The sequence below is a fragment of the Gossypium hirsutum genome, chromosome D10 (assembly GCF_007990345.1).
Source record: "Gossypium hirsutum isolate 1008001.06 chromosome D10, Gossypium_hirsutum_v2.1, whole genome shotgun sequence".
NCBI lineage: Eukaryota > Viridiplantae > Streptophyta > Magnoliopsida > Malvales > Malvaceae > Gossypium > Gossypium hirsutum.
In genome coordinates, this window is record NC_053446.1 from 63,510,838 (window position 1) to 63,527,875 (window position 17,038).

The 17,038-nt window shown below is 32.7% G+C and overlaps 1 protein-coding gene and 1 long non-coding RNA gene across 4 annotated transcripts; both read right to left on the reverse strand.

The window, feature by feature from the left end:
- Positions 1–753: 753 nt before the first annotated feature.
- Positions 754–4,098, reverse strand: LOC107938172 (geranylgeranyl transferase type-1 subunit beta). Of its 2 annotated transcripts, none has more exons than XM_016871257.2 (11): positions 3,778–4,098; positions 3,301–3,376; positions 3,127–3,185; positions 2,902–3,041; positions 2,556–2,611; positions 2,386–2,462; positions 2,234–2,279; positions 1,762–1,886; positions 1,468–1,535; positions 1,304–1,391; positions 754–1,018 (listed from the first exon to the last, which is right to left on the reverse strand). In XM_016871257.2, exons 1-11 carry the CDS (start codon positions 4,018–4,020, stop codon positions 866–868), a joined length of 1,131 nt encoding a protein of 376 aa, XP_016726746.1. In that variant the 5' UTR covers positions 4,021–4,098; the 3' UTR covers positions 754–865. The 2 variants fall into 2 exon arrangements, with proteins under 2 accessions (XP_016726746.1, XP_040959515.1); XM_041103581.1 differs by having other exon boundaries at positions 1,304–1,380; positions 3,778–4,087.
- Positions 4,099–7,355: 3,257 nt separating this feature from the next.
- LOC107938190 (uncharacterized) lies at positions 7,356–8,800 on the reverse strand. Of its 2 annotated transcripts, none has more exons than XR_001694845.2 (3): positions 8,225–8,800; positions 7,973–8,126; positions 7,356–7,675 (listed from the first exon to the last, which is right to left on the reverse strand). It is a non-coding gene; the product is annotated as an uncharacterized lncRNA (long non-coding RNA). The 2 variants fall into 2 exon arrangements; XR_005919869.1 differs by having other exon boundaries at positions 7,356–7,837; positions 8,225–8,746.
- Positions 8,801–17,038: the final 8,238 nt, after the last annotated feature.

A 17,038-nucleotide genomic window follows, 5' to 3' on the forward strand; every position in this document is an offset into this window, starting at 1 on the left:
GTTAAAAACTAATGTGACTGACAAAATAACCAAACAATTACGCGTCACAAGGACTAATTTTTAATGGTAGAAATTAATGAAATTTTTAATAGAACCGGTTTACTCTCTCATTGAAGAGGATAACGTGTGATTTACCTATTTTTTGAATAAAGGAAACAACATACAATCTAACAACTAGTAAAAAGGCCTCTTTTACCCCCAATACATACCAATAGAAACCGTGTGGTGAGTTTATAAAAAAAAAAAAAAAACCGTGTGGTGAGTATGTCTTTTCACCACATCAAGGGTTCCATGTGGCGAGAATGACTTCTCACAGCACTAAAGCCTTTGTCATTGTCTTTTTATGGTAAGAAGGTTGGAAAATTGGACAGATCAAAGATGATCAGTGCAGTGATGCAACACCTTTGATCTATCTAGAAAAGATAATGAAATTGCACTAATAACTAATGTGAAATATGAATGAAAGCAATAACACCAACAGGTTCAACCTAAGAGATTACGGCCGTGGATGAGAGATGCATATGTGACAATGCGGGATATTATGAAGGATGAGCAATGTGATCAAATATCGAACTAATTAGGGATGACTTATTATACAAAGTTACAATTTTAATATGTGGATTTCGCCATCCTCTGAGCTTTACTTATTGAATGTAGTAAAAATAACTACCGAGTTCAAGTTTGCTTAACCGCATATAGCTTCACTCCATGGATACAAACCAATAGGTTTTAGAATCGAAAAACAAGAAAAGATGAACACAAACTACCAAGTCCAATATGTAAACACGGTGTGCACTATCAAAGGTGCAATGGAATTCAAGGTACATGAACTGCAAACACAATGAAGTGAAAAAAAAAAAAGGTGCTAAATTATACCTATGGCAGTAAGATCAGTCATCCCAAGTTCAGCACAGAGTGGATTCAAGCCAGGCTCTTCCAAAAGGCTGAATGCAGTATATCCGTAGTAGGCATGATATATATCAGGTAGGTCCCTGGGATACTTGCTGAAACCTCCGAACTGATACGAATAAGATTAGCAAAACGAATATAATTGACAGTCTGATCGATAAAAATCTCGAGAGACAGAAGGGTTATAATATCAATAACAATTCAGATTGCCTTAAATCTCAAGCAAGCAGTTTCTTTCCTTCTATGGATCATGAGGCTATTCCATTACTTAAAATTTAAATGCAAATGGCATGTTTTGACAAACGAGTAAACAACCCATGAAACGATATTTAGATGAGGGATCTTTTGAATACATGCTAAATTTTGATCAAGTGTTAAGATGTAGTATCAGCACCTCAGACTGACAAGTCAGCAAAAATCTGTGTAGAGCAATCTTGTCAATGAATTTGTAGCCCCCTAAGATCCTCAAGACTGCCCCAATCCTTCACAAGAATATCATTTCATCAAAATAAAGGTAGTTTATACCATGACATAAATAAATGTTTTCCTTATGCTTACCAAAATGCATAGCATGTATCACTAGATTTATTGGCTCTGCCTTGAAATCCACCATCAATGGCCTGCCTCTGTTGAGAGAAGAAAGGAAAAGAGAGAGGATGAGTTCATTCTTGGGGCAAAAAGAAGGCAGTACGTTACTTAACACGCAATTCAAAAATCAAGTTTTGCTATGCTATTAGCACTTTTAAGCTCTTAAAACGGCCTTTTCGGGGTCCATTGTCAACTTCTATATATTAAGCTAAAAACTAAATCTTCCCGGCATGGTAAATGATATACTAAATGATAGAAGTAAACCTGCATACACCAATCCAGCAATAACGGCACATTTATGATGGAAGATGTTACAGTTTTTGACAGAAGATCATCTTCAATGTACCCCATTAACCGAAGAGATGCCACAGCACAATATGTACCACCTCCTGCATCAAAAAGATTTTGTTGTTGGTATTATCATTGAACCGAACAGAATCACGAACTAAAGAAATATGGACCGGATCTGTTTCATAAAGAAACTTTTCCTAGTAAAATATAAATCCACCAGCAAATAATATTCAGCAATATGATAATTTGATAAAAGTAGTTTGAGGAGAAAAATTAACTGGCATCAGTTAAGTATGAAAACTCATGCTCAGCAGACTTTGTTTAAAAATCAATGACAACTATGAGCAACAAGAAAGTAGCAACAAAACAGTGATCACACCTGCTCTAGATACACAAAGTTGACAGAACATAAACCAGTAATTAGATGAGATATTATTTAACTCACCATGTGATTCTAAACCAGGCATCAAGCCAAAACCACCATCATAAGACTGAAAGAACAAAATCATGTCTACTTCAGTATATAAGGCATAACATATGCAGGACATAAAGATAAAATTAAAGCTTTGATAATTGAGCAGTTCAATGCAGGCACACCTGGCATTTTAAAATGTATTCCTTGGCTTTCTCCCTATCCATGCCACTCCAATCCTCCAGCATAAAACAGATAGCAGCTGATACATCAATTAGCTAAACCGAGATTTCATTATGGAGAATTTGAAATGATATATATCAAATTGTAACTGGGTAATGCTTTCAGTTCTTACCAGCACAATATACAAATCGAAGATCTGTCTCGGCACCAACATCCACTGGCATAAAACTGCAAGATTTAAAAAAAAAAATCAGTTTCATGCATAGATGTACAAGATCTATCACATGAAAATTCAAAAGGAAGAAGAAACAACAAATTGGTTTAAATGACATGTTTTCCTTTCCCTTTCTTTTCTTTGGTCATGCACAATAAAATTGTCAAGATATACTGATTGTCCTTGTAAACAATATGCATAGATGGGCTTTAACAAAAATAATCAATTAATAGAAATCACTACAAAGCATCAAAAGCAGATTTTTTTCTGTCATAGGATTTGAGAACAATACGTTGAAGCATACCTTCCATCAGGCTGTTGAAGATTCCTCAATGATATCAATATTGATTCTTTGTCTATGGTCAAGAGATTAAAGCCAACTGTCTTTAGTATGGCTAGAGCGCAATACGTGCTTGCCAAGTGACCAGCATTACGAGCTGAAACCTGCGTGCAGAAATCAGAATAAAAGATTAAACTAAACAATCAAGAAAATAATAACAAAACGGTAATACAGTGATTTTTCTCAAACCCCGTTTTCATCTGGAGGGAACTGTGAAGTTCTAGAACCATGAAATCCATAAAATTGACCTACACGAAAATCAGATTTCCTTTTAGGAAATATCTTCCTTCTATATATCAAAAGCACAATGGAGCATCAAAACAGAACAAAAATAAAACAACATTTTTAAGCAAATGGCCAAACCAATTTTCAATTCGGCTCGACTTCTCGGATGAGCTTGAAATGATAAAACCCAATCGGCAACTCTGTCCTTATCAACCTAAAACATACGCAAACCAGAATCAACAAATACTTCAAAAAGTTCCGTTTTTTTCAAGTACGTCTAATTAAGCGGTTCCATTTATAATCAAATTGTCTTAAGAATGAGGATTCTTTTACTTACTAATTCACTAGAAAAGATGATTAACATAAGAAAATTAATATAAAAAATTCTAAAACTATTAGTACTTTTGTTGAATGTATAAATGAAGCTAATTCGCTATTGCAATCAATCAAAATTTTCATAAACTAAAAATTAAAATTTTACTAAGTAAAATGAATGATTACTTTGTAATGAACTCAAATTTAGCTATTTTAACTTCAAATCAGAATTCCTACTAAATCCTTAACCTAAAATTTCTAAAAAAACAAATTCTAAATACAGAACAATTAAAAGCTTACGCGATCTAAGGCTCGGAGGAGATGAAGGCCAGAGATAGTGAAAAATGCAAGAGTGAGGCGATTGATCTCCTGCGATTGATAGTGATGGGGCATCAAATTGTACATCATCTCCAAGAACGCCACGTGGCGATCTCTGTCGAAGTACTGAAGCGGCGGCGATATCGATGACGGCGATGGCGTTCCTTCTTCGTCTTCTTCTTCTCCGATGTCGAAATCCAATGGGTTCCACTCTCTCGTCGCCATTCTCTTTCCGCTTTTGCGATTTTCTTTTTGGAAAAAAGTCTGATTTTTTTTTTAAGTCTTACTTAATAAGAGTACTTTGACTCTTTAATTGAAGATAAATTTTTGTGTCTTTAACCTTTTTTTTTTTTCCGAGTAACTCAATTTTGGGTAGCTGACAAAATAGTTAGATTAGTTTTCTTTCAATCACTCAATTTTAAAAAATCGGTAAAATATTTTTTTTCCATTTTTCGTCACAGACGTAACGGCAAAATGACATGGCAGATAATGGCATAAAAACCTTTTAGCTGGCCGGTTACCACTAATTTAACAGTCCTATCGGCACCAATTCAGGGTTTAAAAAGAGAAAAAGAAGAAGAAGAGGAGGAGTAGAAAAATAGAGATGCCTCTAGTGAGGGTTATGGTCTCTCATTGCTACCACTGAAACTGCAGACAAATTATGTCATCTGCACAAATACACATAACCCCTGAAACCCATTCCACCATTTTTTTCAAATATAAAAACTTATGTTTGATGAAATTTTCTTACATGCTTTGCAACTCTTGATACATTATCTTCCCCAACAAAAACTTTACATTTGTGTAATATATATTATTACTTATAAATAACCATATACCATGTTATATATTATTATTGTATATAGAAAAATATTCAAAAAAATAAAAATGAAAAAGAAAGAATCTACATACATATGTATGTATATCATCATTTCTATTTGACTACTCCTGCTCTTTAATTCTCTTCAAAACTCCATCAATGGCGATATCAAATGCATCCTTTACATTGTTTAAACCCTTTTCGGGTTTTGCATAAACTAATTTGGGAATGTATTGAACCACTTTCTCCCTCATTTGGTTTATTTCCTGTTTGCAGTAACTTTGAAGAACAATTTTAATGGAGGAGGTACTGTTTTTGACTAAGTCACGGTGGATGAAAATAGAGAAAGATTTGGGGTCATTGGGTAGGAACCATTGGTATCGAAGGTAAGTTGTTTGATTCCAGAAAAATATTGGGATCGAGCTGACAATCATACAGTCGAAGACAGACTGGCCGGTGAAGATGTCGCCTCTGGGTTGGAGACAAAAATCGGAATCTAAAAATATCTGGAGGATGATGGAGGTGCCTTTGGAACAACGACTGCCGGTGCAATCCATAGCTTTACATGAACCCGAAGCGTTGTTGCAATGGTTAAGGAGTAAGCCTATATAATCGTTCTTGATGGCGGCGTCGGGAGCTCTAGCGAAGCAAAAGAGGGTTTTTACGGTAGCGGTTACGGACAAAGTTTTGCCATTGGACGATATCAGAATTGGATCTTAGATGGAATCCGATTGGGTTTCCACAATAGCAAATTGGAATCACTCCAGGCATCTCCAATTTTTCTCTTCTCCTTTTTCTTCTTCTCTTCTCTGTTATTAAGGGTTTGCAATTTCTTCTTAAATTGGGTAGATTTCCACTGTAGACATCCAACGTGGCAAGTTAACTGGCCACATCAGTTGTGCCGTTAAAACACTAACGGGAACTGTTAATCGGTGACTATTTTGTCATTTTTTATAACGTTAGTGACTGAAATGAAACTTAAGTGACTGTTTTGTTAGCTATCTCAAAGTTGAGTGACTGTTGGTGTAATTTACCTTTTTTTTCCATTAAAAAAATATTTTTATTTGGCTAAGAGAATAATTTTAATTTTTTTATTTAGGTGGAAATATATTTTTAATACTTCTCATAGATTTGAAAAAAATTGATAATATGATGATTTAAAACAAAAATAGTTCCTTATTGAAAAAAAAACCTCTAAATGTTATATTATATATGGCAATTTGATATTTGAAAAAAAATTCTTCTCGAATTTTTATTAATTGGTTTAGTAATTTAAATGAAAATTATATACGAAAATGACTTAAAATTCATAGTGTTTATCGGTGCCACTTGACACACCAACGACACTGCCCCCCAACGATAAGACAATCAGTGGCGTATCTAGGGGACTGGTAAGGGTCCGACCCCCTTAAAATGAAAAATTGTCTATTTAGGCCATTTAAAAATTTTAAAATTTTAAATTAGTAAAGGTAAACTTACACTTTGGCTCCTCCTAAAACTGATAAAAATTTAATTTAATTATTTAAAAATTATAAAAATATAGACTATTAAAAATTAAAATTTAATTTCGTTCCCCCTAAAAATACTTTTTGGCTTCGCCTCTTGAAACAATGATTGACTTTTTCTAAAAAAGATTTTTTTTTGGGTGCTGTCATTGTGTCAAGCGGCACTAGAATATATTTTGCGTAATATTCATGAAAAATACAGGTATTTACATGGAGAAAAATAGAAAAAATATATATTTTAATGGATGTCGCAAAAATATATTTTTTAATGGATGTCGTTGGTTCTATTAGGCGGCACTGGAAAATTTTCAAAAACAAAAAATTTTTGTTGTCAGGTGACACCAGTTAAAATATATATTTTTTTAAAATTATTTTTTTAATGCCGCCAGTATGTTAGGCGACACCGTTAAAATTTTAAAAAAAGATATATTTAGGTGGTGGTGTTGTGCTAGTTGGCACAGTGATATTTAAAAAAAAAAGTTGTAGAAAGTGTAGTTCCAAGCTTTGGTCATTACTTTAAAAGATTTGGAACGGACTACTGAGAAATATGAACCGTAGAAGACAATGAGAAGGATGACATCTCTTTTTTGGTCTTGAAATCGACACGAAAGGTTATCACAAACAACAACATCGATGGCTATTGAGTATGACTATTAGAATTTTTAACAGAGAAGAAGGAAAAGATCAAAACTTCATAAGAGTTCAAAACTTTAATACGGGTTAAATCAGAAATTTTTTAGCCCAAATTAAAAATAGCCTAAATATTAATGTGATTTTACTTTTACTTTTATTAATTTAAAATTTTAAAAATTTTAAAAAATCTATATGAAAATAGAGATATATATATGTGGTTAACTAGATTGAAAACACATACGACAAGATCTAAGTAGAATAGATCCTAAATTTATTTATAAATTTATTCACTAATGATACTTATAGTGTGACATGTCTTAATCCTGAGTAAATTATGAATTATGTATGTGTGATTCGTATACTTTGATATAAGTAAAAATTTTTATTTTAAATAAATAAAAAATTGAAAGCTAATAAATTAAATATATAACTTTTGTAGTATGCAGTATCATTCGGTAACAGGTGAATGGCTAAAGAAAACTCTACAACATGTTGAACATTTTTTACAAGTAACAAAACATTCACTCAAGTGCAAAGCCTTTAATTGTTGGTAAATTATATCAACAATCATTCAACTTTAGAATAGCTAACAAAACATTTACTTAAGTTTCAATTCAATCACACAATTTTCGAAATATAACAAAATAGTTACCACTAACCATTTTCTGTTACATGAGTTACTATTTTCCGTTATATACTTAATGGAAATGCCATTTTCAATCCCTCCCTCTTCCCACAATCCCTCCCCTACTTTGATTTTCTCTCCCTCTCCCCATCTTCCCCACCACCACTGCTATTAGAAGCCAAACTACATTGTCCTTCATTCTCTTCCATGGCTATCCATTCTTGCCTTTGCACTTCTAACCATTTCCATCTTCGTTGTAACTTGGTTCATCTTCTTCACTCATGCTTCCATCATTTCCTAGATTCATATGCAAAGAACAAAGTGTAAAATGAGAAGAACCAGTGTATACCATGTCAACAAGAAAGGCTGGTCAAGCTTGTTAATGAGATTCAAGATAATGTTGTTATTAGTCACTACATCAAGTTTTGGTCCAAGGAACTGCCCATTGATAATGATAACCTTCACAATAACAAAAAATCAAAACTTTTTTTTTCTTAGAAACCCAAAAACATATATATATAAAAAAACACATTACTTTCAAAAACCCAAAACACAATTCCAAAATTGGACAGTTTAGAGATTAGAGTAACCTACCGGGGAACTCCAAGAATAGAACGGGTACCATAAGTAAGAGTCCAGGCGAAATATAAGTAAGGGTATTCAACATTCATCAAAGAAATGCCCAAAATAGACAAAACACCAAAAACAAAATGAAGAATGAAGGGTTTCTCCATTTCCCTTTTATACCCTGAAAGCCAACCAATTAAAAAATTTTAAAAACAAAAACCTGGCAGAAATGGATTTATCAGAAGACTATCACCATTATCGGCTGAAATAGAAGCTCACCTGCTAGTTTGAAACTCATTGGAAAGTGAACTATTTTAAGAACAAAACAGGGGAAAAATATGTATAGACTAGATCTTGGTGGAAGTAGAGTTGCCTTTTTAAAGCAAGTTGGAAGCTTGCATTTAAACTAATAATCGGCGCAACGCGATTTCGCATTATGATAATTGCTTCCAGCTTATGTTTATTTTCACTGCTTTAGAAAGGCCAAAAATGAAAAAGAATGAATCATGTAATAGATGAGAAGGAAAATAAAAATGGAAATCTGGGTTAGGTTGAAGTAAAATGTACTCTAACCAATCTGATGTAAACTCATAAGCCACAAATGTCACTGCACCAATCTGATGTAAGGAACAGAGTAGTAACAGCGTCGACGGTGGTGATGATGGTGGGGATGATGGAGAAGAAGGAATAGGGGGAAGAGGGGGAGAGGGCAGGGTGGGGAGGTCTGAAAAAAAAATAAAGGGCCTTATGATAGGGGGAGGGATGGCAGGAAGAGGGAGAGGGATAGGAGAGGGATGGAAAATGATATTTCCATTAAGTCTAACAGAAAATGGTAGCTCTGTTACAGACCTAACCGAAAATGATTAGTAGTGGGGACTCTTTTATTATTTTTCAAAAGTTAAGTGACTAAATTAATAAAACTTGAGTGATTGTTTTGTCAGTTACAGTGACTATTGGTATAATTTACCAATTCTTGAATTGCAAATTTTGGAAGGTGAGTATGATAAGTATGCTGCATTTGATGCTGTTCCATTGTCAAGTTTGTTCTACTTAATTAAGAGCCTTTTACTTTGCTATATCATTAAAAGGAAAAGAAAAACAAGATACTGATGTGCAAAACGGAAATTTTTTATTATAAATTAATTCTTAAAATATGTACTTTGGAAATTTATTATTTTGAAGGGGTCCTACAAGACTTATGAATGCTGAGCTCCTTATACTTAATATGTTGGTTGTGATGACTGATGAGGACTCATTTCTAACTATATGATATTTTTGTGTATGTAGGATTTGAAATGTGGCAAATTGATCCTTAACGAGTATGATTCTTGTTGAGTAATTTTTTGTTATGTCTTAATGACGTTTTAAAACTTGAGTTTGAAAAGATTCGTGTATTTAGATTTATTATGAAAATCGAAACCCAATAAGTTAGGGTACGACCTTCTCGAATCTAAACACGAGATTTTGCTTATTCAAAAATCATAATCTATACATCGAATAAAATTAATCTAACATGAAATAGTAGAAATGAAACTCGATATTAATACGCGTAACAAGATAATAAATTCGATAATGTGAGCATAAATAATACGAGCTATAGCAACAAAATAAAATAAATAAAAGGACAAATCAATAGCATACAAAATAACAAGTATATGAGCAAATAAAATTAGAACATTCTTTTAAAATAATAATGAAAACGTAAAAAAGTTAATAAATAAAATAAATAAAATAATAAAAATGTAACAAAGATATATGTATGTACATATATAAAAATTATAAGATATGTATATATATATTCAAGTATGCATATATATTTATGAAAGTTAAAAATATGTACATAGATATGTATAGACATGTATATAAGTTAAAAAAAATAAGTATATATATATACATATATATATGTATGTGAATTAAACTATATGGGTATATATACATATGTATATGTACGTAAAAATGTGAAGCATAAAAAATATATATTTATAACAAATAAAAAAATGTACGTATATATACATCAAAGTTTGAAACTAAAATAAACAATAATAATAAGTAAATAATAATATTATTATTAACAAAATAATGAATTAATCTAAAATTTAAAAATCATAAAAAAACATATAAGTAAATAAATAAAAATATATGGGAAAACCAAAATATCTTTAAACTTGTTACATAAATATAAATAGAAATATATAAATAATATCAATAATAATAGTAATAATAATATTATTAATTAATTAAAAAAATAGCAAGTTTAAAGGACTAAATCGAACTAAAAGACGGAAATTTGGGTCAGATTCGAAATAAATAAAAAAGGAGTGATTGATTTGAATGCGCGAATAACATAGAGGGGCTGGAAGGGAAATTTTCCCTTCTCCTCTAATACGGCGTCGTTCAAATAGGACTAAATTGATATCAGAAATAAATTAAAGGGACAAATTTAAAAATATGAAAAACTAATTGAGAAAACATTAAAAAGCGAAGTGGCTAGAAGTAGAATTTGCCCCTCCGTGAAAGCACGCGGATCCTGGAGCAGTCAGGTCGGGTTCAGGTCGGATAACATCAAAACGACGCCGTTTTGGTGCCTAAAGCTCAGGCCCAAAACGACGTCGTTTAAGGAGCCTATTTAAGTTAAAAAATCTGAAAAAAAAATCATTTTAACCAGCTTTAAAAAAAAAAACATCCTTCCCCTTTTTTCTCTCAAGGCCCTCTACCTCCGGCGTGGATTTCGGTCGATGATCGCCGTGGCCGCCGTCGCGCCGGCCACCGTGTATTCAAAAAGGTATTTTTTTAATTTCGTTTTTGTTTTTTGTTGCTATATACTGGTATATATATAGATATTTTGTAATGACCCAAATTTAAGATTATCGGAACAGTGGTTTCGGGACCACAAATCCGATGAGAAAAATTTTATTTTTCTTATATTTTTATGGTCTATGATTTCACAAAATGATTTCTAGAAAATTTCGTTCGAAAATTTCGACGTTTGGGCACTCAATTTAGTCAAAAGGACTAAATTGTAAAAAGTGCAAAAGTTGAGTTCTACATGTTAGAGGTGTCAAATTGTTATGAAATTTTAAATAAGAGGTTCTTATATAGTAATTAAACCATAAAATTTCCATGGACAAAAATAGGCATGCATAGATAGAAATAATTGAAGTTTTTAATGAAGGGTATTTTAGTAAAAGATTAATAAAAAGAATAAAAAGGGAAAAAGATGACAAAAATCATCATCTTCTTCATTAGGACGAAATCAGCAAGGGGGAAGCCATAGTTAGGGTTTTCAAGCTTCCAAGCTCCATAGTAAGTGATCCCAAGCCCCATTTTTAATGTTCTTTACGTTTTTGAGATCCCGATAGCTTAATTTAGCTTATTCTAGCAATAATTTAACCTGGGGTTTATATTTGGAAAAATACCCATAGGTGAAAAGTGTTTATTTTGATGTTTTATGATAGAATATGAAGCTAAAAATTATGTTAAACAACTTTTGCTAGCCGATTTTAAGCGAAAACGAGTAAGTTGACATAATCGGTAAAACTACCTAATGTTCATAAGTACATGTTAGAGTGAGAATTTGATGTTGCCATAGAAGAGAAAAATGTTCAGCATGTCATAAAACATAAGAATATGAGATGAAGTTTAATTTCCGGGCCTTGGGGCAAAAATGTAATTATGCAAAAGTTTAGGGGCAAAATCATAATTTTTAAAAAGTTAGAGTCGAGGGCTGTTTTGATGAATGTGAGTATTAAATAAGTTAAATTTTCTATTTTAGATCAAGAAACGAAACTCGAGGTTAGACAAAGGGAAGAATAAAGTTGAAGACTAAGTTCATGAATTTGGCTATAGTTGGTACCGAGGTAAGTTTACGGTAAATAAATGCAATATTTCAATAATTTTTATTAATGCTGCTATTTTCCAGCAACTATGAATTTATTTCATGAATTTATTTGATGATGGTCCAAGCATGAAATGATAGAGAATTAAAGTTAAATAGTCCCGTTGATACATAAAGATGGTACTGGATACGAATGTCATGACATTTGGGTAAAGAGGTCCCATGTAAGACCATGTCTGGGACATGGCGTTGGCACCGAGACGAGAGGTCCCATGTAAGACCATGTTTGGGACATGGCGTTGGCACCGAGATAAGATGTCCCCTATAAGACCATGTCTGGGACATGGCATGGGCACCGACATGAGAACATCCCATGTAAGACCATGTCTGGGACATAGCTTTGGCATGTTATTACCAAAAGAGACCCGAGTATCCTTATTATTCCAATGTAGCTCAACGGGCTTGTAAATGAATCATGTTCATGAAAGTTCAGTTTAAAGCATAAATGGCAAGCTCAGGTAAGTTATAAGGGTTAAGAATTTATTATGTTATCAATTGATACTCAACATTTCAGCAAGGGAAGAGTAAGTTATAATCACAAGTTAACTAAGTAAACAAGCAAGAGGATGAGAATGAGATGAATTAAAGAGTAACTTAGAGACCTTGACATTTGAGTATAATCATTTGTGTTAAATATTGTTATTTATTTGCTAGTAAACTTACTAAATTTTATGCTTACTTCTTTTATTTCTCTTTCTCTTATAGTATTGCAAGGCTACTTCAAGGATCCTAAAGAAGTCGGAGATCGTCCACACTATCAACCACAACTGCTCGGTATTTTATGATGAAACACGTTTGAGTTATGGCATGTATAGGGATTTAGTTATTTGTATGTTTGTAGTTATGATTTTGCTAAAGAATGGTGTGTAAGTATTTGATGATGTATGGTCATTAAAATGGTTAAGTATGAAAGTGTTTGTTGTTATGAAAGTCTAGGTGATAAATTATGCATGGAAATCAAGAAAGGGGTAAAATTTTGCAAAGAAACAGAATTCAGGCTGCACTATGACGTTAATTCGAAAAATCACCTAGGATAGTATATAATGAGTTAGAAGGTGAATAATATATATATTGAAAGCTTATTGAGTCTATTTTCATGGAAAAATAACGGTGTAGCAAAAAGAATTTTATATTTTAAGATATGTGAATTTTAGTGAGACAAGGTCAGAACTGTTTTTGGAGTCTCCTGTTCTGAGTTTAGAGAATCACTAAAAATGGTAAAAAAATAGTTATGAGTTGTATTTTATATGTATGGAATCCTTATTGAGTCTATTTTCTGTATAAATAAGCGGTAGCATTATATGAAAATCCCAGAATGAGAAATTTTATTTTTAGTGACAAGAGGTCAGGGTAGTCGATTGGTGAAACAGGGGAGACTTTAACTAATAAAATGTACTAATTGGCTAAGCCAAAAATTCTAAAAATTTTATGGTAGGAATATATATGAATCTAGTTTCAGGAAAAATTTACGGATTCAAAATTTCGAGTACCATAGCTTGAGTTATAATTAATTTAGTAACTTCTGCGTGATTGGACAGATTGCTGTAAATAGTAAAATTAATTTTCAAAACAAGTTTTTATGCTTCGAATTAGTAAGATAAGATAAGTATTGCCTCGTACTCGACTCTGGCAACGGTCTCGGGTAAGGGGTGTTACATATTTTTTAAAAGAAACAAAGTAAAAAAAAAATCTAAATAAAAACACTAAAAAGAGGGTTTTTAAAAAACCTTACTTTCGGGATTTTCTTTTCTGATCTCTTACTTTCTTTTGCTTGAATCTCTTCTTTTATTTCTCCAAAAAAAAAAAAGAAAAGGGATCCCCCTCTTACAATGTTCGAATGACCTTATATATAGAGCCATTTTACAATTTTTTTATTATTTGCTTGCTGTCGTTTCTCTCTGATTTTGCAGGTGCAAGTGGGTGGAGTTGGTGCGGCGCTACAGACGACCGTGGTGACAGGCGGTCAGGGGTAGGTGCGGCAGTGGCGGCTGAAGGCAGTAGGCTAGGGTTTTAGTTTTCTGAAACCCTAGTTTGACTATTGGAAATTTGGGTTGGGTCTGATTTGTTAGTGGGCTTATTGGGCCAAGGTGGGTTTGGTATTTGGGCTTGTAATGGGTATTTGGGTATTGGATAGGTTTGAGTTTGTTGGTCCCCGAGTAAATTTGGGCTGTATATGGTGGATTCGACATCTATCAACCTTTAATCTAATAAAAATGAGTAAATTAATTAAAAGTCTAATATGTCATCTATCAAGTGTAATTGAGAGGATTTCTTTTCTCCAGTATCGAAGTGGGTGACTCCAAGAAAATAGAGATATATATATGTGACTAACTAGATTGAAAACATATAGGATAAGATTTAAGTAGAATAGATCGTAAATTTATTTATGAATTTATTCACTAATGACACTTATAGTGTGACATGTCTTAATCTTGAGTGAATTATGAATTTTGTATGTGTGATTCATATACTTTAATACAAATGAAAATTTTTATTTTAAATAAATAAAATATTTAAAGCTAATAGATTAAATATATAACTTATGTAGTATGTAGTATCATTCGATAACATGTGAATGGCTAAAGAAAACTCTACAACATGTTGAACATTATAATTAGTTAAATACGTCCAGCATATTCAAAACTAAAAAGGTATAAATTATAACATGTGAACGGCTAAAGGAAACTCCACCACTAGCATTTGATGCAGCATATACTCAGTACTATATTCAACTTTCAAAAATTTTAGTTCTGCCATTTAAGTCTCTGCAGCAGCACCTGGCATGTAATACATACTAATAGTATATCAAAAGCAACTCCATTGGTGAGGTCAGTTCACCGGCCAGATTTTTTACAGGTCAGGTGTTGGTCTAAAGCCTTTAATTGTTGAAGGGTAAATTATATCAACTGTCACTTATTTTTAGGCTAGTTAACAAAGCATTCATTCAAATTTTAATTCAGGCACTTAATTTTTGAAATATATCAAAACAATTACAACTAACCATTTTAGATGTAATGAAGCTACCATTTTCCGTTACAGACTTAATAAAAATGTCATTTTCTATCCCTCTCCCTCTTTCCACAATCCCTCCCCTACTTTGATTTTCTCTCCCTCTCCCCTTCTTCCGCACCGCCAGTGCTATTAGAAGCCTAACCACATTGTCCTTCCATTTCATTCTCTTCCATGGCCATCCATTCTTGCCTTTGCACTTCTCACCATTTCCATCTTCGTTGTAACTTGGTTCATCTTCTTCACTCATGCTTCCATCATTTCCTAGATTCATATGCAAAGAACAAAGTGTAAAATGAGAAGAACCAATGTATACCATGTCAACAAGAAAGGCTGGTCAAGCTTGTTAATGGGATTCAAGATAATGTTGCTATTTGTCACTACATCAAGTTTTGGTCCCCATTGATAAGGATAACCTTCACAATAACAAAAAATCGAAACTTATTTTTTCTTAGAAACCCAAAAACATACATATAAAAAAGCACATTACTTTCAAAAACCCAAAACACAATTTCAAAATTTGACAGTTTAGAGAGTAGAGTAACCTACCGGGGAACTCCAAGAATAGAACGGGTACTATAAGTACCAGTCCAGGTGAAATACAAGTAAGGGTATTCAACATTCACCAAAGACATGCCCAAAATAGACAAAACACCAAAACGAAAATCAGGAATGAAGGATTTCTCCATTTCCCTTTTATACCCTGAAAGCCAACCAATGAAAAAATTTTAAAAACAAAAACCTGGCAGAAATGGGTTTATCAGAAGACTATCACCATTATCGGCTGAAATAGAAACTCCTTGGAAAGTGAACTATTTTAAGAACAAAACAGGGGAAAAATATGTATAGACTAGATGTTGGTGGAAGTAGAGTGGCCTTTTTAAAGCAATTTGGAAGCTTATGATAATTTCTTCCAGCTTATGTTTATTTTCACTGCTTTAAAAAGGCCAAAAATGAAAAAGAATGAATCATGTAATAGACGAGAAGGAAAATAAAAATGGAAATCTGGGTTAGGTTGAAATAAAAATGTACTCTAACTAATCTGATGTAAACTCATAAGCCACAAACGTCACTGCACCAATCTGATGTAAGGAACAGAGTAATAACAGCGTCGACGGTGGGGATGATGGTGAAGAAGGAATGGGGGGAAGAGGGGGAGAGGGCAAGGTGGGGAGGTCTGAAAAAAATAAAGGGCCTTATGATAGGGGGAGGGATGGTGGGGAAGAGGGAGAGGGATGGAAAATGACATTTCCATTGTTGAATTGTAAATTTTGGAAGGTGAGTATGATAAGTATGCTGCATTTGATGCTGTTCCATTGACAAGTTTGTTCTACTTAATTAAGAGCCTTTCACTTTGCTATATCATTAAAAGGAAAAGAAAAAGAAGATACTGATGTGCAAAACGGATAATTTTTATTATAAATTAATTCTTAAAATATGTACAATATTGAAAATTTATTATTTTGAAGGGTTCCTACAAGACTTATGAATGTTGAGCTCCTTATATTTAATATGTTGGTTGTGATCACTGATGAGGACTCTATTCTAACTATATCATATTTTTGTGTAAGTAGGATCTGAAATGTGGTAAATTGATCCTTAACAAGTAAGATTTTTGTTGAATAATTTTTCATTCTGTCTTAATGAGGAAACAATCATGTATTTATATATATGTTACTACCATTCATGGAATTGACTCCAATGTTCATAGAACTAACATTCTTAGCAGACTTTGAGTACATTAAACACGTGTACTGTTTTAGACTATTTGCTGGACAATCCTCAGGCTCCTACGAGCCAAGACATGCGAGCTCCCCTTGCAATCTCCTCTTGTCTTGTGCGAGTTGAGTCTACACTCTGCAAGCTTTCTTTGCGAACACACTTTGCGAGCTCCATGCTGTAAGACTTGCATGTATCCAATTGTGATAATTTAAAAATATTGATAATTAAAATTTTCTACTTACAGTAAGTAAAACCAGATAGTTTGGGTTTTTTAAGTTTTAGAAAAAAAATCATGTTTGATAAAAACAAAATATTATTTGCTATAAAATATTTAAATCAATTTTAGTTATAAAATATATTTTAGATTAGTGTATTAATATATTAAGATAAATGAAGGCATGCAAAGAGGAGACACCAAATTTACGTGGAAAACCCTTCTGAATATAGAAGGGAAAAAAAACCACGGG

Bases quoted from the DNA above. Each gene is read 5' to 3' on its own strand.
- LOC107938172 (XM_016871257.2), bottom strand. From the start codon at position 4,020: ATGGCGACGAGAGAGTGGAACCCATTGGATTTCGACATCGGAGAAGAA. The intron at 2,612-2,901 runs GTATGCTTCAAC...TAAATCTTGCAG, and splicing joins CTTCAACAGCCTGATGGAAG to TTTTATGCCAGTGGATGTTG. The intron at 1,887-2,233 runs GTGAGTTAAATA...TTTTTGATGCAG, and splicing joins GCCTGGTTTAGAATCACATG to GAGGTGGTACATATTGTGCT.